The 23,159-nt window shown below is 40.9% G+C and overlaps 1 protein-coding gene across 1 annotated transcript in view; it reads right to left on the bottom strand.

The window, feature by feature from the left end:
- The window catches only part of TAFA1 (TAFA chemokine like family member 1), a 231,608-nt gene extending 208,732 nt beyond the window's left edge, over positions 1–22,876 (bottom strand). The window contains exons 1-2 of the mRNA XM_005432562.3: positions 22,270–22,876; positions 20,033–20,153 (exon numbers count right to left, since the gene is read on the bottom strand). Coding sequence (XP_005432619.1) covers positions 20,033–20,150 — 118 coding nt within the window. The 5' untranslated portion in view covers positions 20,151–20,153; positions 22,270–22,876. The remainder of the gene's footprint in view (positions 1–20,032; positions 20,154–22,269) is intronic.
- Positions 22,877–23,159: the final 283 nt, after the last annotated feature.

The raw sequence follows: 23,159 nt of genomic DNA, 5'->3' as shown, positions 1-23,159 counted from the left end.
GTCACTTTCCTGGACCGTGAGTAGCAAAGGAGAACTCCCAACCCCTGTAACTCAGGCCAGGATGCAACTGTGCATTTCCCATCCTCAATTTCACAGCAGCAGCACCACCACCTAACCTAGAGGCCCTTCAACAAGAGATGGATCTTTATTTTGTTCCATTCTCCATCAAAACCTCTGAAAGACTTTTTCATCTTGCTTTGATGTAGGTATTTTTAATGAACTGTTTACCAGCCAAGTCTAATTGTGAGGAGTAACTACTGCAACTTGAAAAATCACTCAGAACTGCTATACAGATGGGAAATGACTGCAAGCCAAAAGTTGCAAGGGTGAGCAAATGAAAAAGTTCTTTTGAAAAGGGCTCCTGATGTAGAATGAATCTGTAATTCCTCCTTCGTTATAATGCATGTCCTTGCTCATGATGAAAATGTTTAGCAGTTACCAGTCAAAACCAGTTTTGCTTTCTATTCAAGTGGCCAAAGACCTGTCTGAGCCACAATTATGAACTGGTGTCATAATGACACAAAAATGTCATGTTACAGTTGTAACAAAAGCAAATTTAAGGGATTGCAGGGTTTTAATATTTCAATAAGGTTAAAGCAGGGGTGTTAAATTATTTAAGTTCTGGAATAAGATATAAGCACTAGAGCAATATTGCATCCATACTCATGTATCTTTTCATGTGTAGAGGTGATACCTATGTGATAAATTGCGGGAATGTGAGGTAAATTAATTTACTATGCACTTTGATCACAATACGCTCTCCTGGCCTACTAATCTGCTTCCCAGCAGACTTTCTCTAACATCCCAAATCACAGAACACTTTCACTGCTGCCATTAAGTACAATGTTTCATAGTCTCTACCTCTTTCTCTTAGTTTCCCTCCTTAAAAAAAAAAAAAAAAAAAGAAAGTATAAATTAAGTTACAGAAAAACATACTGATGGAACCTTTACATCCTCCACTCCTCCATATTATATAACTGCATAAAAGACTTAGAGATAACATCTTCAGATACTGACAGCTGTGCAAGATGCTGTGATGTCTGCACATTTCTGGTGGCCGAGGAAAAAAATTAATAAAGAACAAACGTATAGCTCTCCAACTACAATGATTTAATATTGCCAATAAAGAAATAATACAGATCTATATATGATTCCTGGAAAGCACTAATAGTTAAACCTAATCTACAAACGTGCTCGCAATTTGACATTTTAAAGGCTATAGACTATTATGTGATAAAAATGCAAATTAATATATTTATCACTTCCAGAAGTGTGATGGAACCAAAATGTTTGGCAAACTTATTGTAAAGAAAACCTGTTGCTACCTCAAACCTTCAGTCACTTCTAACTACCAGATCTTTATGCCCCATCTCCAAAGGCAGCTGCAGCACAGGGCAGGCAGGCAGCCATGGGAGCTGCTGGAGCAGGGAGGCACCAGTCCCTCCCCAGGGAGATCATAAGCATCCCTCGCTGTTAGCCTTAGGGCATAACACAGGTGCCCTGGGCTGGAGGCTCCTGCAGGGGAGGACATTTACCCCTCCACCCACCAGGCTAGCAAATGGCTGTAAATCCAAATTATGATGTGTCACAAAGCTGAACAAACTATAAACTGATGGGTATTATTTCCAGATGATCACCAAGTAGATGGATTTGAAACTTCTGAATCTTACCACACATACAGAAGAAGCATATAGCACCTGAAACCCTCATGGAATAAATCCACGTAAACATGGGGAATGTAAAGTGGGAAGTAAGTTGGCTTACAGTAAAGGTACAGACATGCACTGCCTTCCACCGATTCAGCATGGCTTTGCTAACAGCATGAATTGCACTTACCCGAGTATTCCATATTGACAGAAACAGTCACAGCAAACTTCACGACACTTTGGGCATTTCTGCACTTCAGTAAATATATATTTTTTAGAATTCATTACAGGAATCGTAATTCAAAACATAATAAGAAAAATGTTTCTAGACAAGAAGAAAGGCAGGATAATTGATATTGTTCCCAGGTTTCATACATTTATTCTTTATGATTTTAAGTACTTTATTTAGAAAACACAAATCCTTGTAAGCACTGAAGTCTGCCTAACTGCAGCCACCAGAACAGAGAAGGTAACAGTTAAAAAGAAAAAAAAATAAAAATTTTAGAAGAGGGTATCTTTTTTATTTGGGGTGGGGGTAGGCAGATAATAAAAATAATGAAAAAGCAGGACATTTGGTATTTCCAATCTGGAGTGATATTTCTGAAGGTTTTCACTGATTGGAATAAAAACAAACAAGAAAAGCAAATCACAAGCACGTGTAACCTAAAGAGACCAACAGAAACCCTGTGCCTGTGATGGCGCTTTCTCTTCCTCCAGGCTGGCTGGGGCTTTGCCCTGCGGTGGCAGGAGACATGTACAGTGACCATCCCACAGCTCGCCAGCATCACTTAAACCTGAGTGTGCTTCACCCTGAGGACAGGTGAAGCCAGGCTGGCCTGGGGGGTGTATGGGCAAGATACACGGAAAAGTTATGTGTGCTGAGCATCCTGCACTGCAGCAACACTGCTGCTGCCCTGACCAGGGCAGCTATTGGCACATCTTGCTCTGCAACTGCAAACAGGTGGCTGTACTGCTCTTAAGGGAGCTGCAGAAATTCTGTCTGTTGGGAAAAAATGAGTCCGAAGGCGGCAGCAACATGCATTTCCCCCGGACAATGCAATGTAGGGATTTTTTTTTACTGCCCCTCACAATGCTATTCCTGCTGCTACTTTGGCCTGTGACAAGCCACGGCCCTAGGGGAAAAATCTCACTCCAGACTGGCATTTGCACAATGAGGAAAGATGCTCTCAGCAATAGCAAAACTCAAAACATTTCAGTCTTCATCAAGACCCAGCAGAAACAGCACCAAATCCCAAACCCTTGCAACTGTTTGAATAACTGACTGCAAGACCTGGTCAACTGATGGGAAACATTTAGTACTTAGTTATCCGTGAAAGCAGCTAACACCTTGCTGCTTTGAACATGCCCACTCTGGACTATTTTGTGATGACAAGAAATAATGGAAGAGTGAAGGACAATGTTCTGTGAAGAAACTGAGTGCAGAATCCAGCTCTGTATTACTAAAGCAGGTCTGCAGTACCAGGTGAGGTGACAGGCAGTCTTGTACACAAATGTGCCTGCACCACTGAGAGCAAAAAGGTTAGATACATCAGGCTATAGGCATATCCACACATTCTCATTTTGGGAGATGATACATTGCCACCTTCCTCCATCCTCCTCAAGGAGTAATGAAGGGAAATACATAAAATGATAGCAGCTGTAAATAAGGCAGCTTTGCAGTAGAACAAAATTAAGCCTCCTTTTCTTATAGCATCTTTCCAAACCTTCCCATTTACAGAGGAGGGACATGCTTCAGACAAGAGGGTGGTTCAAAATTGGGTGAATTATTTACTGAGAAATAGTTATATCACACGTGCCAGTATTCAGAGCAGAGCAAGATGGAAAAGCTTCATCCTTTTGCTATTACAAGAAGTGGATTTTTGTTCTTTTGACATTTAGATGACAGTAAAAGAAATGAGAAAAGAGATAGCCAGACAGTGATATAATCCAGCATAAAAAACCCTCAGGGGTCTATGTTAAAAATAAAAAATTAGCACTTTTGCCTCATGGCTTAGTGTCCTGAAAATGCTAAGCATCTTGTTTATGGGATGGCACCGTTATCTTCTGCAGATACAATTCACAGGATGTTTCTCTACATCACAAAGTACTTGCTCACTCAGAGTATCCAGTAGCTGCCTCCATAATTTATGGGTACCACCCTACGTAAATCATTGAAAAAATGACAGATCTCAGGGGCTGTTGTTTAATCTCAATTTGTCATGATTCAAAAAGAATGATGTGAAAATACAAGGAAAGTCATCCATAATGGTAAAAAAAGATTCTTAGACATTCTTAGTTGTTTTCCAAGAAACATAAATAATCTGCTCTTTGTCAGCTATGAAATGAATCTACATTTTCTATTCCACATGAAGGGCCATCAAAACCAATTCTAAATGTTTCACACCCCATTCTATTTCTGCTGGCAGAAAGTTGGGGCTCTGCAAGGTTTGACAGCTACAGTCTGTCCACTGGGCTGGGTAACCACGCCAAAAGGCACTGCACAGAGCAGGGCTGGTGCTTCTGCAGGAGTCACAAGGCTTTGGAAAGATGTTTGTGCTCTGTGTGCTGCCAAAAAATGGTCCTTGCTGTGGTGGGCTGCCTTTGGCCACAAGCCACGTGCCCCCCCCCCAGCTGATCTGTCACTGCTGCCGTGCCAGAGCTTTTCCCTGGGGAAACCAGTGATCCCAGAGCTGCCGGGCCTGGGCCAGTGCTGGGCCCAGCTGGGAGCTGGCTGGCAGGGGCGGCAGCAGGCATGGGGGCAGTTCCGGGCAGCCCCCGCCGCCAGCACCCCCCCTGCACACCCAGTACCTCTGATCTTCATGCTGTGTCACCAGCAGCACTCTGGACGTTGAACCAGCAGCTTTCTGGCTGAATCAGACTGTCTTCCCAGGAAAGGGAAAATTCAGATGGATTCAACAGCCCAGTGAGAGACTGAGATTCAAATCCTTTCTCTGAAGCAGGTTCCAGGGAAACACCCAAACCACCACACCACCAATCACATTGTTAAGATCTCAACCTCCTATTCCATTTCACCACATTTTAGATCCTGCTAAAACTTGTATGTTCCTATCAGAAGACATTTTTCCTGTCAGGTTCATACATTTCATTAAAGGTTTCCTCTGGCACATAATCCCCAACTCGTTCACTGTAATTACCCTTACTTAAAATCCAATACGGCCACTGACGAATCCCACCATCCTCTCAAGAGCGTGTCATGAAAAAGGCACGAGTAGATACAGTTTAAATAACTGCTGGAATAAATGATTAATGTTAAGAGTGTCCAGACAGAGCTTCGCTGCTGGTAGATAATCACATGTTCTCCAGAAGGGGAGAACAGCGGTGCTTTGCAAAGCAGAGCTGAGTTTACATAAAAATGACAAAAGCAGATGCTATCACTTAGATAAAAACCCAACACTTCTAATACTAAGTCTCGGTTAATAAAAACTACCTAGAAGCATCTCTCAAAATGAAGTGGTATTCCGGTCTATGTTTTTTCAAGGACAGAAAAATAACTGCTGATGTATATTAAAAGAGAAGGAGCATTGGTCTCTGACATGGATAACTGTCACCTTGACTATTGAAATTGGCTCATTAAATTAGCAAAGATCTCGAGACGACTGAGAAGTCAGCAAAACACCTCAACAGCACCGCAGACACACAGTTTGTCAAAGCTTTGCCTTCCCTCCCTGTGGGCTGCTGCTGCTTTCTGAAAGGCTGACAAGAGGCCAGGGGCAGTGCTCTGCTGCGGCTGGGGCCAGGCGTTGACCACCTCTGAAACACGAGCAGAGAGAAACCACAGTTCAAGCCTCACCTTCAAAGGCAGCAGCAGAACGGCAGCAGATCTATGCCTGCTGCACCACAGTTAGCGAGCAGCGCTTCAGCTTTCTTCTTCTGGCAGAAAAGCAAAACATCCAAAGTATGCCCTTCCCAGAGGTTAAACTTCACAACAGGGTATTCTTAAAATACCCTTTTTTGTTCATTAAAACCTCTTTTCTCACATGCATTTAATTCTCAATGACTAGCGTGTGCCACCACCCCCCGAGAGCCCCCCCAGCTCAGAGCAGAGCCATGCACTCAGGATTAGGATTAGGTTTAGCATCACCTCCCAAATCCTCATCTTTCGGTCAGGATAGGGGCTGCCTCAAAACCCACCCAACCTGCCATGGCACACCAGGTTGGCCACCGGGACTGTGAGCAGCCAACTGGCTTTTTTCACCCTTTCACAGTGAGAGAGAGGGGAAAGTCCTGATGTCCCATCTCTGCTCTCCTGATTACCTAATTTCTTCAAAAGGGAAAACTCAGGAGTTATTGGAAGTTACTCTCCCTACCAGCATGACCTTAACACCACCACTCTACTTTTGGGATAAGGGTCAACCCCTACACCAGAACATAGCTTCTGATTAGAGATACTTTGATTTAGATCTGTTTAAGGAAAGAATTAGTACCTTCTCTACACATTTTTAATATATAATTAATTTAATCTGGCCTTTTCCTTGCTTTTCTTTTGGTGTTCAGAAGTGCAAGTTGTTTCAGGTTTTGGGTTTATTTGTTTATTCTTTCTTTTCCAGTTAGTAAGGAAAACAATCAAATTGCTCTAAACTAACTTTAAAATGTAAATGTCGCACCAAACCAACATGATATCTTGCTTTGGCTGTCAAATAAAAACAATAATAATTGATTGTTTACATTGTTGTAGTCACAGAACAAAAGAAACGCTGCTTTGCAAAGCCTATAATGTTACACTGTATACCTTCAGACTATAAAAATAAACAATTGTCACAACAGGAAAGAAAGTCTGCTACTATTCCTCAAGCACATAAAAGCTGATAACCACAAGAGGTTAAAATGAGCAATTTTTGCATTAATTTGTCGATGCAGATGGAATCAAGCCCTAGAGTTTGATTCTCCAGACCTAACAAGAGCCTCCAGATACCCTCTGCAAGCCAGGCAGTGGGCACCAGCTGAAGCTCTGTCACCTTTTCAGTGCACAAAAGGAAAAGGATCCTGTGGAAGTGGATCTCTGGCCAGGAATCCTCAGTCCAACCAGGTGTCCCCAGTATGAACTGGGACACAGGATTCGTGCTGTACATCTATGACAGCACACAGTCCTGCCAGAAAACATAACAATCCGGGTGGATTGCTATATAACCTTTAAGATTTCTGCTGCCAAAACAAAGTAATTGAGAAGACCTTTCCCCAGCTTGGAGGTTTTCCAGGTTCCAAGAAGTAAGAAGCAAAACTTTGGCAGCTGGCTTGAACCTCAACCGTAGCATCCAAAAAAGAAGGGTCATTAGTGGGAAGGACATGCAGGACCCCAGGATCCTAGCTCTACAAAATCTCCCTACTCTACTTTTGAGCAATGTCTTGTTTGGTCCAGGCAAGGGTGATTTTCCCACCTAGGACCCCTAGAGCACAGTTCTCTGTTGGGACTGTTCCCCTAGGTCTCTCCCCAGAGCAATCTGTGCCTTTAGCAGCAATCAAATGATTAAGTTTTTTCCAGTTGTAGCAAATGGAGTAGTGTGAATTTTTTTTCCCTATATTATAAAAAAAAAAAAGACATAATTTATCTTACCACAGGTTTCTACGCTGCTGTAGCTGGCTGCAAGTATATTGAGATAACAGCATGCAGCTAACAAGATTTGCAAGTCAGACGTGTTACAAAAAACGTGTTCTTTGAGTGATGCGGAATCAGTGTTATGCTGCCTGTGAAGGATTGGAAGCATTGCACAAAACTCTGGTGGGAAGCGTAGCCTCCAAGTGAGAAACACGCTTAAAGCAGAAGCCTTTTTGTCCAAAGACAAGCCCAACCCTCTCGTCTCTTGAAGAAAGCAATTACATTAAAAGTGCAAAGTTCCACATTTGAAGCAAAGAAACTGCCTGCCTGTGTGCACGGAGTCTTGTGCTTCAGCTGAGAGCACGGACACGGGAAAAATTCACTACAAGGGTACAACTTGTTTGTCAATAGAGTAACAGTAAGTGAACGTGAAGGCTCTTTACACCTCACAGCTGGGGCAGTCTGATAGATTATAGCTTAACCACCATGAAAGTTTAAGCCAGCGTGAAGCTGGCTTACAGCAAAGCACTTGATTTCATGAAAAGAGGGAGCTAAGAGCCACCATGATCCATCACCCAGCTTACAGCAACACTCATACTCGCCATGCCAAGGATGGAGGTGCTAGGGATGGGATGCCTGCTCTGAGTACCAGTGACTGGTAGCCACCAGCCTCACTTAAAGAGGCTACATGAGGAACAGAATAGCAGAACCTCACTTATTTGCATCTCAGCTGCCCTAAATATGCTCATAGTGGAGATCTGTTTCCTCAGATCATTCCACTGCTGGATGCTGCGTACAGACTGCACAGGGGATCGACTGACTGCCCTTGGGTGGGGCATAAAGAGAAAGAAGAGAACCAAAAAGAAAGGCAGGTGTTAGCTGGGTGTCCTGTAAAACCACGCTCTCTATAGAGCAAATAATTGATGTTCTGAGATCTGTGTATGTTATCAGAATAAGGAATAATCCCTTCTAACAAAAGCATATTTCAATTTTGTTCATGTCTTTGCTTGGTTCCTATGTGAAAGCTGGACATTAAAGTACCTCTTTAAAAGCAGACAGGACACAGATTACAGCAAGACTTCTGAAACTCTAGGCACTAATTCATACAGTACACATTATTATACAGAGGAAGTTGTTTTGATATAGGTACATTTAAAAGCAGGTTTGCGTTTTAAACCCTCTATGAATTTTCCCTAACAGACTTTGATTCATAGATTCTGTTAGGACTAAGGGATAATCTCTTCTCACCTGTTAAAGAGCACAGCCCCTCAGATGTAGGGAGCAGCATACTAAAGACAATCCTCATCAGAAGGACTGCATTGTAAGTGTGATACTGCTTTGCAGTTTGTTTCCATCTCCAGACACTATAGATTACACATTTTCCTTTGATAGGATAGAAAAAAAAAGGAACATAAGTAAATAATTTAATTTCATAAGAACAGGGTTTAGAGGGGACTTGTGTATCCTGAACCTCGGAGGAGTATGACTGGTACTAAAAAACCCAAACCACTTCACACCACACTATGCATAGAGGGTACATCATCACGAAACACTGCAGCAGCAGGCAGCCCAAAGCCATTCAAATACAACGTAAAAAGTCAAGGAACTGCTTCACTAGGGGAAACCATTAAATGATTCACACTGCAAGCAGAAATCCCTTTCCCTTTAATTTACATTTATTTTTATCACCAGCGTTTCTTCATTTTCAGAACTTGTTCTGCTCAGTCAGGAGTTTGCTTTGCAGAGCCTACATCACCCACTCTGACCAGCACACTTACATCTGTGGTAACGTCACGACCTCCACAAGGTGTCTTGACTCCACTACAGCACCAAAAGAGGGAGAAGCTTTGGGCATATAAGGGATGAAGGCCTGGTTCCAGTAAAAGTACACAAAAAGGAAAGCAAAGGCAGAGGAGGGGGGAACAATAAAAAAAAAAAATAACACTTAACCACTATGATGATATATTGCCTTGTGCAGAGTCGGCTGCAGAGACAGGCGCAAAGTACCTGTGACATTTTTCCCATTGGAACATGCTGACCAACAGAAATAATTTTTTTCCTATGGGAGAAAGGTTATCATTTATGTTTTCCCCACTTTTTGTTAGAAAACACTTAAAATACGATGACAATATCAAAGTGGAAAATGTATTTCAGCATTTCAAATCCTTTGATCAGATAGCTCCATTTTGATTCTTTCCAGATAGCAATGTTTGAAGATATTTATTTCATTAAAAATTTGGTGTGTTCTAATTAGGACAAAATCATGACATTTTGTTGCTCAAACACCACGTCAAGGTACACTGACTGTAAGAGGGGGAGGGTCAGAGAGCCGTTTCTAAACATCAGAGCCATAAGAGCTTACACAAAAAAAGATTTAAAAGAAAATAAAGGAAACTGATTTAAAGGAAGGAAGACAAATTTAGAAATAGGCTAAACAGTGTGTTGGGTTTTTTTTTCCTGTGTGGTTTTTTTTTTTGGGGGGGGGTGGGGGGGAGGGGAGCAGGGGGGAAAGATTGAAACAAGGTAAAAACCTACAGAAAACAGCAGGTAACCTGGGTACATTGTGGGAGTTCCACTAAATTAAAGGTTGTGTCCGGCACTCTCCTAAGGGGGGTTGGGGGGATGGAAACACAACATGCAAACGTGCACAGGGTGCTTGCTGCCCACAGCCTGCTCCCAGTCAAGGCATCTCAAATTCCCTTTCACAACTGTGCCATGGCTCTTCCTCACAACATCCTTCAAGTGGGGAACTTGGCAGAGCTCAACTTACTTGTTAGGACTCAAAAAAAAAGAAGTCCAACCAGGCTCATAAAAAGAATGGAGTAGTAATCACAAGCATGAGATAAATATCTAATAACTGCTGTCATTGTTCAATTCACCATCTTATCAACAGTAGGAAATCAGCATCAAACAATTACCCAGTTCTGTCCTCGGGGGAAAAGGGAAATATAAATCATTTCTAACCAAGGCATTGAGGAAGATACTTAAGTGAATCATGTTGAGGTGGATGGAATGTATCCTGCCTGGCAGCTCTTCTGACTCCCAGGGTGCTGTGACAAACTGGGGTATAGATGCTGGAGCATCACTAATGGTCATCTCTACTTTTGCCTAGCGATGAGTCCCACCCCACCCCTCCGCTGTGGATCCAGATGGGTTTTAAAGGACAGAGCGAAGGTCCCAATATTGTGTAGCCCTGGGAAATCCAGAAGCTCCCATGGGCAATTCTCCACTGCGCAGGGTTCACTGTGCATTAACCAAATGTCTTAAAGTTTTAGTAAGACAAAACATGGCAAGGGAGGGGACAGAAGAGCGTCACCTTGCTCTTTGGCATAGAATAATCTCATTTAGGGACTGCTATTGCTAGTATTTTGGCCTTGTTAATTTTCTCCTCCAAAGTCAGCATTCGCTCGCCAGCTTTTGTCTATAGCTGTTATCAAGGCATTTGCATGCACTAATCCATGACAAATGGTTTCATTTGATGCACATCTGATTTCCTTGCTTGCCAGCTAGAAAGAGATAATAGAAATACCAAGAGAAACTAAATTAGAACTAAAGGAGTCATCTATTTGTCGGAGAAACTCAAAACAAGGTTAAGATAAACACCACCCAGGCAGCTGACTAGATGGAAAAAGTGCTGAGGTTTCAGCCATGAAAAGACAGTTTCTAATTACCTAGGAGAAAAAAAAAAAAAAGCTGAATTTTAAAGCCTTCAGAAAAATATGGTATTACTGCAGAAATAAGAACATTACAGGTGTGGGAGCTGGCTTAGACACAATCATTCTCTGTCACATCCTGCCCTGGCACACTGAAACCAATCACAAACTCAAACCCCTCTGTTATCTTCAACGCATCCTTTGAGTTTTAAACACACAACAGTGACTTCTGGCTGACTGACCACCCAAATTTGAAAGCACTCCATGCCAGTAACTAAGAAGAGGAACTTAATGAGTTAACGATCGTCACAGCAAACAGGGTTAATGTAGCCCTGATAAAAGATATTTCCTTATCTAAGAATCTTGCTTAAATCATAAGTTAATAAAAGAGAAGAGATTCTGGGAGGAAAGACAACTTCTGGAAACACTAGACCTCCTTTATCCTTTATTTCCAGTGCTGCTGCAAACCAAAACAAGAGCTGGTACCAGCCAGAAGAGCACACAAGACCTTCCGTATGTTTACATTGGTATCGGACATGACATTTGAGGTCTTGATTTCTTTCAGGAAAAAGGCAGCCACTGGCATAACTGAATATATGCTTCCAGACAGGATTTATTCATTTATCAGGATGATGACCTGTTTTGGGTAGCTACTGAGATAACAAACCTTATGTAGATTACCCCCCCCCCCCAAGGAAGGAATAAAGGCAGAAACAAGAAAGGCATGAAGATATCAAACTATTTTCAAATTACAGTTTCAACTTAGGAAACAGAATCCTCGGGGGGGGGAAGCTCAACACAAAACCCAAACCAAAACCAAACATGAAGTCCTCTGAATTCTCCACTTAGTTCTGATTTTAGCACATTTTAAAATGTGAAACTGGCTGATGTACAAAAGCTTCTGAATTGTAAAATTAGTAGGTTTTGAAATGCATGACAGAAAAATATAGTAGCTACTAGGTCATGGAAATACAATATATGTTGTATTAATAGAAAATATTTTTGTAGTTGTAATTGTATAATATTTTATAGTGTATTTTACCTCATCTTCCATATCCAAAGTGCCTTTAGCCAAATATGAAATGAAATTGTTTTTCTCTAAAATGTATATTTCAGGACACATTGCTCTGCAGACACCTGACTGTTAGTTTTAATGTTATTTGATCTCATTCCTGTTTGGTTTCAGGTTTTATTTAAATTCAGGATGATTCAGAATGGGAACATTTACTTCTTACAGGTTTGTGTAGACAAACATATATAATACAGATACTTTTCAACTCTTGAATATGTTCAAAGTCACAACTATGTTATTGATGATTCCTGGGCAGCACGTAGGGAAAAAGGTGATAAACAATAGGTTCCCTTCATTTATTCATACTCTTTTAAAAAATAAACATATAAATCAATGAAACAGATTTTCCAAATAAACTATCCTTGCTTGCTCCCCACCACTTAATTAAACACAATTAACTCTAGTTTGTTTTGGCAACCAATTAATGTCATGATCAAATATAAATAGACTCTGCAAGAAAAGATTATAATTAATAAATCCTTAACAATACATCAAAATTACACTGAAGCTTTGCTTGCCAGAAATATTTAGCAGCATTTTTGAGAAGCATTAATGAGGACAGTAAAAAAAACCCCGAAAAACAAAAACATTTTATCAGAGTGTGTGCAGTTAAGACTGAGGCTCTTGCCTGCACTCAAGCTGATCTATAGACCCTCATGGCTGCTGACATTATTTACCACATAGGAAATCATAATTCCGAGTTTCCCACTTCCTAATAAACTGGCATGTACGTTCATAGGAGTTTTCCATTCAAGTTCTCCATCAATTAACTTGCACAGTTAACAGCAGAAGTGATTTTTGCACATTGTATTTGGTAGATTCACAATGGAGGTTCTCAATTCAGATCTACCATCTGCAGAAAAAATAATTAATCCAATAGGAGTTTTATATAATGCATGAGGACGCATGAAATGCATATTTTGATCTGAACCAGCAGCTCTTCTAATAATCAAGAGACAAGGATCACCATTTAAGCTGCTTTTTAATTACCTATTCATTTAGTGAGATGTAAGTATACAAATAAAACTTCACAGCTCATAGAAGAAATATTTATGCACCATTTTAAAAAGCACTCAGCCCATATGACTGTTGGTGGGAGCTGCTAGCGTAGAGCAGGCTGTTCCCAGATTACCTGTAGCTCAAAGACAAGGCACCACAGTGAGAGCTCCATGGCAGAAGGAAATTCAGCCATCACAGGTAGCAGACTTCCCACGTATTGCACTTTGCTTGGCGATTCCCAAGGAATCACTTTCACATCTCCTAAAAACTAGTAAGATCCTCCATTCCTGCAGGCAATTCAGCTCCCAAGAAAAGGTGTTCTCTCAAAGTAAAACAAGGATTACAATGGGATACTATGACAGAATTATTGTCATACAGTAACAGTGATCTTACACCTGCTGTCACTGAAGTGACCTTTCAAGAAGGGTTGAAATGGTTTCTTCACCCACTGCGAAGGAAAAGGGGAAAACTGTTGTTCTGAAAGGAATACAGAAGGCGAGAGAGAGATGTCAGATAACAATCTTCTAAATAGAGCATAGAAATATGAGTCACAGATACATACACTGGGCTTTGTAACTTCATTCAGCTTAATTTACAGCCCCAGTTCCCCATTGTGCATCATTGGCCAAGTCTCATAAATTTAGAGTCCAACTGTGCTACAGTCCTCGTGGTCCCTGCCTAGAGCACAATGAAAAGAAATCTCCAGCACCACTCCCATGCAAAAGAAAAAAGTTTATAGCTGGAGATAACTGTTCTGTACAAAACATCTGAAAACAGCAAAAATGCTGAATCCCATCAGGAAAATAAATCTTACTCACAGCAAAGGTTGATTTCACAGAAGAGTGGAAAAGAAAACATTCAAAAGGAAATACAAAGATTGTAAGTGGGATAGGATAAAACAATGTGAAACATAATGGGAGAAAACACTTCTATCTTATGAGGAAATGCACTTGGATATTGCCTTTTAAAATATAAATGAGCCTTGGACTAAAGTAGGCTAATCATTAAAGGCAGGTTTTTCTTGATGTTATCAGCAGAAATACTTCAGCGCAGAGCAATGTAGTTTGCCTTTGGGGTTTATATTTGTAGGTGCCAAATTTTCCTTGGAACTCCACCACCGCTGTATCAATTCCCGGTCTTTAATACCGTGACAGCAAGCTACAAATAGCGAGCGCGCTGAAACGTCCCGTCATGGTCACCAAAGCCCCAAGGCTGCACTGGAGATGGGGCTCAGCACACTGGTATGGGAGGAGGAGATGCCTGCCGGGGTCATCACAGCAAGAGGTGCTTTCTGGTCCCAGTCTTCCCAGAGCAGCTTCTGCCATGCAAAGGAGGATGTGCTTTGTGCCTGCCGGCGTGGCTGCCTGCAGAGAGGCCCGAGGGAGAGCTGAAGTGGCATGGAACAGGGACAGGAGCACGGCCAGGAGGAAGGACGGAGCAAGGGGAACCAAACTGGAGCACTGAACCAGAGCACAGGCACTGCCTGTGCAAATCACATGCAGGAATCACATCCTTGGTCTCGAAACACCACTGTTAGCACCTTGCCATCACTCTTTTGCACAAGGCATGCTGTGAGGGTGATTGCAGGGAACACAGCCACGCTTGCAGTGGCTCCCGTGGAGCCACGCTGGGCACAGCAGTCTGCTCAGTGCCCCACCTCACACCTTGGCCATGCTGTTCTTCACAGTCCATCGAGCTGCAACACCTGCTCCCCTCTCAGGTTGCTTAGTCTCCCTGGATCAGAACTAACAAGGTGTCGCGTTCAGCGGCATGACTGGTGACAGCTTTCCTCCACCTGCAACCAAGCTGCCAGCCTCCCAGCTACACTCCCTTCTCTGGTGAAGGGAGAGGTGTCCTCTCGCCTTTGAGCCTCCACCGAGCGCTGGTCGCTCCTTAGCGATGCCTACCTACCCTTTCCCCCTTTACCTGAGGGAGAGGAGCACATTGAATTAACAGCTTACAGACCCCAGGAAAAAAAAAAAAAAAAAAAAAAGAAAAAACCCACAACCATAGCTAACTAGCTGCAAACACACCCTACAGTTATATTGTTTCTTCTTTGGATATTTGATTTTTACAAAAAAAATAAAATCACAGGGTGCAATACTTCCAATAAAGTCTGCTGCTGCAAACAAGTGCAACACACAAGCACAGTAGGCAATTCATTGCTATCACGCTGCTAGTAATCCTACCTCACCCTTAAGTGTTGATTTCATTACATCAGTTCTCTGCCTACACAAAATACAAAGTTTTGTTCACATACATCCAAATATATTTTGTGTGCGACCAGGAACACAGTAGGTACCTCCAGTCTGGATTTCTTTACTTAGCAGTCGGTGGTAGTTTCACATTTTCCAGAACAGACTGTGAAGGCCAGAGGTATATAACAGAAAGGTGTCACGAGAGAGATATTTCCAGCGAGTGACTGGAATAGCTTGTTGTGAGCAGGTTTTCCAATCGTGAACAAACCAGGATACATATGGTGTTTCCTGTGCATTTATTGGTGTAAGTGATGTCTGAATCAGGCCTTCGAGCTTATAAGTTTGTTCATTTTAATTAACACAGCAAGAAACACCAGTCGTCAGCTTTCATGCCTGTGACATGATCTGCTGGATACTGGCTAAGCTGTTGCATGGCAATTTGGATATTGTATACTGAAGGCAACAGTTTGCATTCACACCGTATGATTAATGGAATACAGTTCTTGCTAATCATAGGAACTGCATATATTCAGCTACCTAGTCCCACACTTGCTTTTGTCAATACCAAGAGCCAAAATCCCGTTGAATTAATCTTCCAATTTTCAATCGTTCTGCAAAATAAAGACACATTTTATTTACAGTTTCCTGAGGAATTAGAATCAGACCATCATTCTTCCCAGTTTGTTTTGAGCTGAATTGCCACATACATGTGACATATGAAAACGGCAGGCCTTTTGAAATGTGAAAATATGCAGATTCCCCCAAGGCTATAAAAATCAGTGGGAAGGCCAAGATCAGAACCGAGACATTTTTTGCTCACAGCCACAGACCCAAGGTTCTGCAAAATGCGGTCTACTGAGAAACACGCTAAGAGCATCTGTAGGTCGATGTTACTGGTTAGTTAGTGCAGAATTGCTTTGAGACTGATTTTCTTCCTTATAATATGAGGTACAGAGAAACATTTGAGACTATTTTTAATGGGCACCATCATTAACTACTGTCACAATAAAAGGTACTTCATGTTTAGTAGGCATCCAATTCCAGCCTTGATTCATTCCATGATTTCTTCCTCTGAATAGACCTATTTTTAATTAACATATTTGCAAATGTCAGCATTGCTACAGTAGGTACATGTTTTTGCTTGTGTCTGCCTCACATCTTTACACTGTCGGCAAGACTAACCTAGCATACTTAATGTGTACCTAATTATTTCGCACAGACTTACAGGTGAATCCAATGTACTTTCCCATATTTTAAGCAATGCTTGGCCAGAGCTATCTGCTGTCATCCAATACTAGCTGGTGGTCCTCAGCAGGAGGAAAACAACCCTTGTTATGGAAGAAAGCCAGAAAAATTGCTAAGAATTGCATGATTGAAAGGGTGGTGGTTATTTTTTTAAACTTAAATCCTTTACTTTGTTAATATGTTGTTGTCTTGCCAAATGCCAGCATCTACTTCCTACCTCTAGGCAGGGTCAATCCTGTCAATCAGATGATCAATGGACTATCACAGGCACTCAGCTAACTCTGAAAATCACAACCTGTCCACTCTAATCCTCAGGCCAATTCAACAGCTCTACAACTGTGTATCTTAGAGCCTAAAACAGCCAATGTGGAATTCTTCTCATTACCACTGTTTCTTATTAAATCACACAGAAGTGACATGCTTGAAAAAGATGGAGATTTGTTTCCACATAAAGTTATTTCCTGTGAATGCTTTCACACATCCTTTGCCTAACATAATTTTCATGAAAATGAAATATAGTCATAAAAAAACCTGCAGAAAGCCATGGGTAATTCCCAAGGGGAATTATACTGCAATAGCATTCAGCTAGCTTACTCCAAAGGTCTCCTCCAATCCCAGCAAAGAAGCCTGAAAATCTACCCTGCCCACCTTACCTACCAGAGTCAAAAGAAGCAGCCACCAATACTTGAGGTTACTTAACAGCAGCGTTCAAACTTTTCATTGTGTTAATGAGATAAGAAAGAATTAATAAGGAGATACAAATAATAAATACAGCATACCCAACTTAAATTCAAGCAATATTTACTACACCCTTACTATTTGTGCCTGCCTGCCAACTTTTCACAGAAAATAAAGCTACAAATACTGCCATGTAAAGCAGTTTATCACACTTGTTTTCAGGTTTGTACCTTCTGCTAAGTCATCTCACTGAATAAAGTAGTACTGAATTATAGAACTGAAAGTTTATATTACACTAACAGGAAGCTTGAGACTTGTGTGATTGCACACTGTGTAGAAATCTATGTCAACCAGTTCAGATACTTGCTTAAGAAAGTTTCAGAAAAAAAAAAAATATAACAAGCTCAGAAATCTCGGAAGATAAGCCAGCCTTTTCATGTGTTGCCCTTTATTTCCAGGGTTTCAAAACCAGATTAACTGCAGTAGTACAGACAGGTGTATTCACTGTGCTAATGCCCTGAGTTCAGTTCAAGTTTATTACACCAAATACACTCCACGAGGATTTCACCTTTTACCTGCACCTCCCTGTGCTCAAGTAAGGCTCTTCTATTCATCAAGTATGAGAAGCACAAAACAGGGGTGGAACCTGCCTTTTTAATTATCTTGTACCAAAGTAGCCCCACGACAGAGCTGAACAGCTCCAATTCTCTTATTTTAGAGCATCTCATTACCTATCTAAGATCATGAACTGAAAGAAAAGGTATGCTGAGCATGCTATTGATTACAGCTATATTTGCTATGATTCAATAAGTTGAAATTTCATATACCAAATATTAAATTACTGAAATTATGCACTGGCTCATCTGCATGCATTTTTTATTCACTTTTATTTGGCTGAACATTTTAATCTTACTTACACAGTGACTAACTAAAAGTAAATGACGCATTCCTAATATTATAAATATGAAAAATAGGGTGTGCTCAGGGACTGCAGTTGAATACATTAAAATCACTCAGTTTTCTAGTTAACATATTTCCATCCCTTTTATGTACAACCTTTCACATTCAGTTGACAGACTAGAAATTCATGGCCTTATAAAAAGCACTGTCTTTATTTTCTGTTGTGACAGCAGAAATTGTCCAAAATCTCTAACAGTCTCCCTAAAGGACACTCCCTAGCTGGTAGTTCCCAGGTGCAGCACAATCTGAATCTGAGGTGAACATCATGTCAAATTCCACTCATCTGTCAATGTAGTGGATTATTTCTTGAGAGACTGAAATTGGCTGCCTGGAATCAGAACACCATCAATCTTATTCATGTAGGGTGTGGAGAAGCTGCCTGAGAAAGGCTCACAGGAGGGAAAGCTTGGCTGTTTCTAAGTAGGTGATGAGGCAGCTGTAAAACCTTCACTCTATCTGTATCACATCTCCAAGTGAAAGATTTTGTCATTTTTCACATTTCCCCAATACTTGGTATGCATTCAGTGTCTTGCTGTTCTTGTTTCATAAAAAAGACGATTTTTCAAGCTTAGGCAAATGTTGCAGAGCTCTGAATCTGCCCAGCACTCATTTTTTCTCATAATGTCGCTTGTTTCAAGTGATTTTGTAAAATGAGATTACATTTTCCTCTTACCTATCTGTTTAGCTGGGCTGTTTTTTCCTATTTCTTTCACTGGGGGACAGACTCAAACAACCTGCAGCGTTACTTGCAATTGCATAGTAATAAATATTTTGTTCATTTCTCTGCAAGTCCCAAATAAGAACCTCACCACTCAACTTCAAATACTCTCAAACTTTTGGTGCCAGCTAGTGAAAATAACACCTTTAGTTAATCTGATGCTCTAACATAGTTACTGAGAGCTGGTCTATCAAAGGCTCAGGTCTATTCCTCTATGCTATGCATATTACAAGAAAGCAAGGCAGTGCCAATACCTGACTTTTGGACAATGAAAGTAGTTGGGAAAACTTTGAGTCGTTAAGGTGGCTAAAGACCCGCAGTTCAAGAACATCTGTCTTTGAAGACACGCCATTAGATAAAAGAACTATTTAATTATTAGTTGCCACATCATTAAATGATTCATCACTGCGAGTTAACATTTTCCATCTTTCATTTCTAAGGCTCTTAAAACCTCTCCTACCTTTCTTCGCATCCAAATTTGTTAAGCAACATTCTTGACCCATCTAATTTTAACCAGATGATAATACTGCACTAGAATGCCAACTTCGTAATTGTTAACGTGGTGCACATTCTTCAGAGAGCAATTAACAAAAGTTACATGATCCATTTCCATTAATAAAAACACAATAAAACTACTAATGTGCAGTCTCTGTGGATCACAACAGTCAAAGTGAGATGCATTTTCCACTGCTAACCTGTGGGATTTATTCTGACTTGACAGGCACTTCATTCCATTGAAAGACAGTCCCAAATTTTCCTCTGGGCTGCACTTTCACAAAAGCATCAATTTTCAGAAGTAAACTTGAGAACTTGATAATAACTGTCTCTCTCATTTATGCTAAGGCAAATACCCAACCTCCAGTAAACACTAGTGACTGAGTGAGATTTGGCGCCAGTGGGACCTGTGTCCAGTATGGATCAGGTAACTGCAAAGTTATCCAAACCTGTGTTGTCACAACACCTTCGAGTTATACACCCATTCCAGAACTGCATGAAATTTGGAGAAGGGAAGATGGAAATAAGGACAGAAAGAGAGAAAAACAATTGTCCAAAATGGGATTCCTGTGTTGGGAAGTTGTTAGAAGATGACATTAAAGGATGAATAATCCAACATCAGATTGGTAAAGCACAACACATATTAGACCAATAAAATAAAAAAAAAGATGCTGTGCAATGTAAAGGTAAGCAACTCATAAAAGTTAAATGAGAAAAAGGATTGTATGATTATTCAATCATTTATCAAGACAGACATGAGCACGGGCAGAGAGCCTGCAATCTTACGGCATCCCACAGCTGATCTCAGTCCTACCTGGTCTGTGCAGGTGATGCTGCTGGAAAGTGTGATGGAGGGACCCCTGACAGAGCAGCATTGCACAGGCACTTATCCACAAATACAGGACCCAGGACATTGCAGAGACCACTGCCATTCTCTAAACAAAATATTAGATAGACATTATTATCCATTGCCTTACAGCACACAGAATAGTCAGCTTCCATTACAACAGTATTTTTAATATTTCCCCCACCCACCACCTCTTTTACTCCTGTTCCTAAATGTCTTTTACCTCTTGGTTATTTTTCCCCCCTGGAGGATGCAATTGTCTTACAACAAAGGTCATGTCCAAAAAGGACAGCTGATGTAACAAGATGTCAACACAGAAGCCTGGATAACTTTAATAATTCAGTGGTAAAAATGAAACTGTAATGATCTGAGGACTAGAAAAAACAATGTAAATAGAAGGCTGGAAAATATTCCCGCACTGGTCCATAGCTGAATTTACAGAGGAGTTGAAAAATAAAAAAATAATCAAACAGCCAGCTGAAAAAACATGATGCCCAGACAATATCAAAACTACTTTAAACACATTACAGATAGGCATGCAACATCCTTGGGTATCTGAGATGCATTTCGAAAATACTCCATTCCCAAGACTGGAAGGCTAATACTGACCCAGAAGGTAACACTAGGTAACACTTCATTGTTTTTTACTTTTGCGAGCATTAATTTTTAATCATGATGCTGCCTGCTAAACAAAGTAATTGTTTCTCAGAATTATGTTCTAATCCCCAGATGAAATGAGCTTCCTTTTGTTCGACCTGTGCATATAAAGGGACTGGGGTATGGCCAGACTGAATTTCAGACATATTCTATAGAAGATTTGATCCTTTCACAGAGTAGATAGAAATCTTTTTTAAAATTCTGGCACTATTACAAAGAGAAAGAGCAATCTCTTTGTCTCCCAGTGCTGGCATAATTGGCCATCCAATACAAACAAATGTGGTTTTTCGTACTTGTATTCATTACTGTACTAACTGGCTAAATCTCCCTCTGACTTTTTAACTTCCAGCAGCTCTTTCTCAGTGCCTGCAAGGATCGGGAGGTTTGCAAGGCTCAGCTACGCTACACATCGTCCAGTTCCCTTAACAACACCTTCTGCTGCATTTCATATTGCCAAATTAATCAAACTTCAGGCACTCTTATCCAGCCAATGACGTGATGCTGTCTTCTATCTAATAATCCAATCAGCTCAACATCAGCTCCACAGAGCAAGAAAGACTTAGAAAGATTAAATCTCTCTCATAGAAAAATCATGTATTTACAAAAAAATTTCAAAAAAAAATAATCAAGAGTCGTATGTGATCTATTGGGGGATTTCTGCACTAGAAAAATTAACAATATTGCAATAGTGAAATACAGTGGTAATAAAAAATATGCATATAATTTATATTTTTTTTGCCCCAATATTAAAGTAGCACACAGTCTTTGGGAAGCTTTTTAAGTCTGGTTGAGAGGAACCACGTAAACTGACAAATATAAATAGAAAACACCAAAACATTATTTTGATAAGAGCATGAGGCTCTTTCTTTCTCTGCACTGTTTGATGCGCAGCTTAGCATGTAATTAATTTCATTTCCAACTGTTTATTTTGCAGTATACAGTCTACTTTTTCTCCCCTCTTTTTACACCTCTATCTTGCAAAAGAGGTTCAATCCCTTCAGATCAGGGAGCTCCCAGTAGGTTTTGCATGTCTCTGGGAATTAATGCTTTCGCGTCATATTTGGTGTTCCATGCTTTTTATACAAAATGGTAAGAGAGAAAGGTGACTCTCACATAGGGATATTTCAGGTATTAAGGTTATTTAAACTGAACTTTAAAAATACTAGCCAAACAGTGAAGCAAAGCCAAACTTCTATTGCTAAATGCTTCTGTGCCTTTCCTCCGGCACCGTATCCTTTGCCACATGGAGAGCAGACTTACTTAACCCACTCAGTCTTTATTATTAGCTTCCTACCTTTTTTTTTTCTTCCTTTTATTAAAAAAAAAAAAACAACTCCCGAACTACACTATTTCAAACTACCTTTGCTCACAGCCCAGCATTTCTTACAAACATTTCTTCATGCACTTGTCAGCAAACTGCTTTCACATACACACTTTTACACACAGATCATCTTATCATTAGTAAAGAAACACAGCAGCGAGTATTCCTCCACTTATCTGATGATCTGATCTGTTTTCTGAATCTTAAATCCTAAAGAGCTCCTTACCTGAGTAATCCAACCAAGAGCAGAGCACTCTATTAGTGTTCATTGGAGAGATCTAACACTTTTTTAAATCCATTGTGTCACAATAAGGGATTTTTAATAGCTTCCCAGTAATCTTCTTTATCAGGATTAAAAGAAGAAAAAAAATCTTTTTCGTTACAAATCCTGTTTCCAGAGTAAAGAAGACATCTGAGCTCTAAGACTCTGCCGTCAGAAAAGTGGCCAAGGTTTGAGGGGTGGAAACCTTCTCATTTTCACCTTTAAATCATCTCCTAGCATCACCTTCCGCTTGATGAGACCTTTGAAGTGATCTTGAGATAATTTGCAGCTTCCAGGATACTTAAGGACGAGAAGCAGTTTACATTTAATGACAGAGAAGCCTCACTCCAGCGCGGGCAGTGCAGAGTAAGGCAGTTGTATGTACACTGCTATACGATGCTGTAAGTACCGTTGCCTATTTCAATACATCCCTGCTTGGGAAAGTATCACATGCCTTAAAGCGACACAGCCCTCGGTTGCAAGCCTCAGCCAGGCACTCGCTGCTCGCCGGGGCTTAGCAACTGGAGCTGCATTTAAATACCAGCACTCAGACTTTGCACAGAGCAGAAGAGCAGCTGGTTTTGTCTGCGAGGAGCAGGTATGAATGGGCAGAGGAGGGTGGAAAAGCAAAGCCGTTGGAGAGGCGATGGACTAAATACCCAATGAGCAATCTGGGAGACGTGTTAATTCTGCCGGCGAAGGCTTTATTCCCCAGGCGTTGCTCTGGCATTTATTCACAAGAGGCAAGTGAGACTTAAGGAAGTCTCTCCCATTTCAGGGGAGAGCGGCACATGCTTGTGAACAGGGAGGGGTGGTGCAGGGAAAAGCGTAATAAAACCCAGGGGAGGGCAGGA

The sequence above is a fragment of the Falco cherrug genome, chromosome 4 (assembly GCF_023634085.1).
Source record: "Falco cherrug isolate bFalChe1 chromosome 4, bFalChe1.pri, whole genome shotgun sequence".
NCBI lineage: Eukaryota > Metazoa > Chordata > Aves > Falconiformes > Falconidae > Falco > Falco cherrug.
Note: the sequence above shows the minus strand (reverse complement) of the source record. Positions and strands in the feature narration are given on the sequence as shown.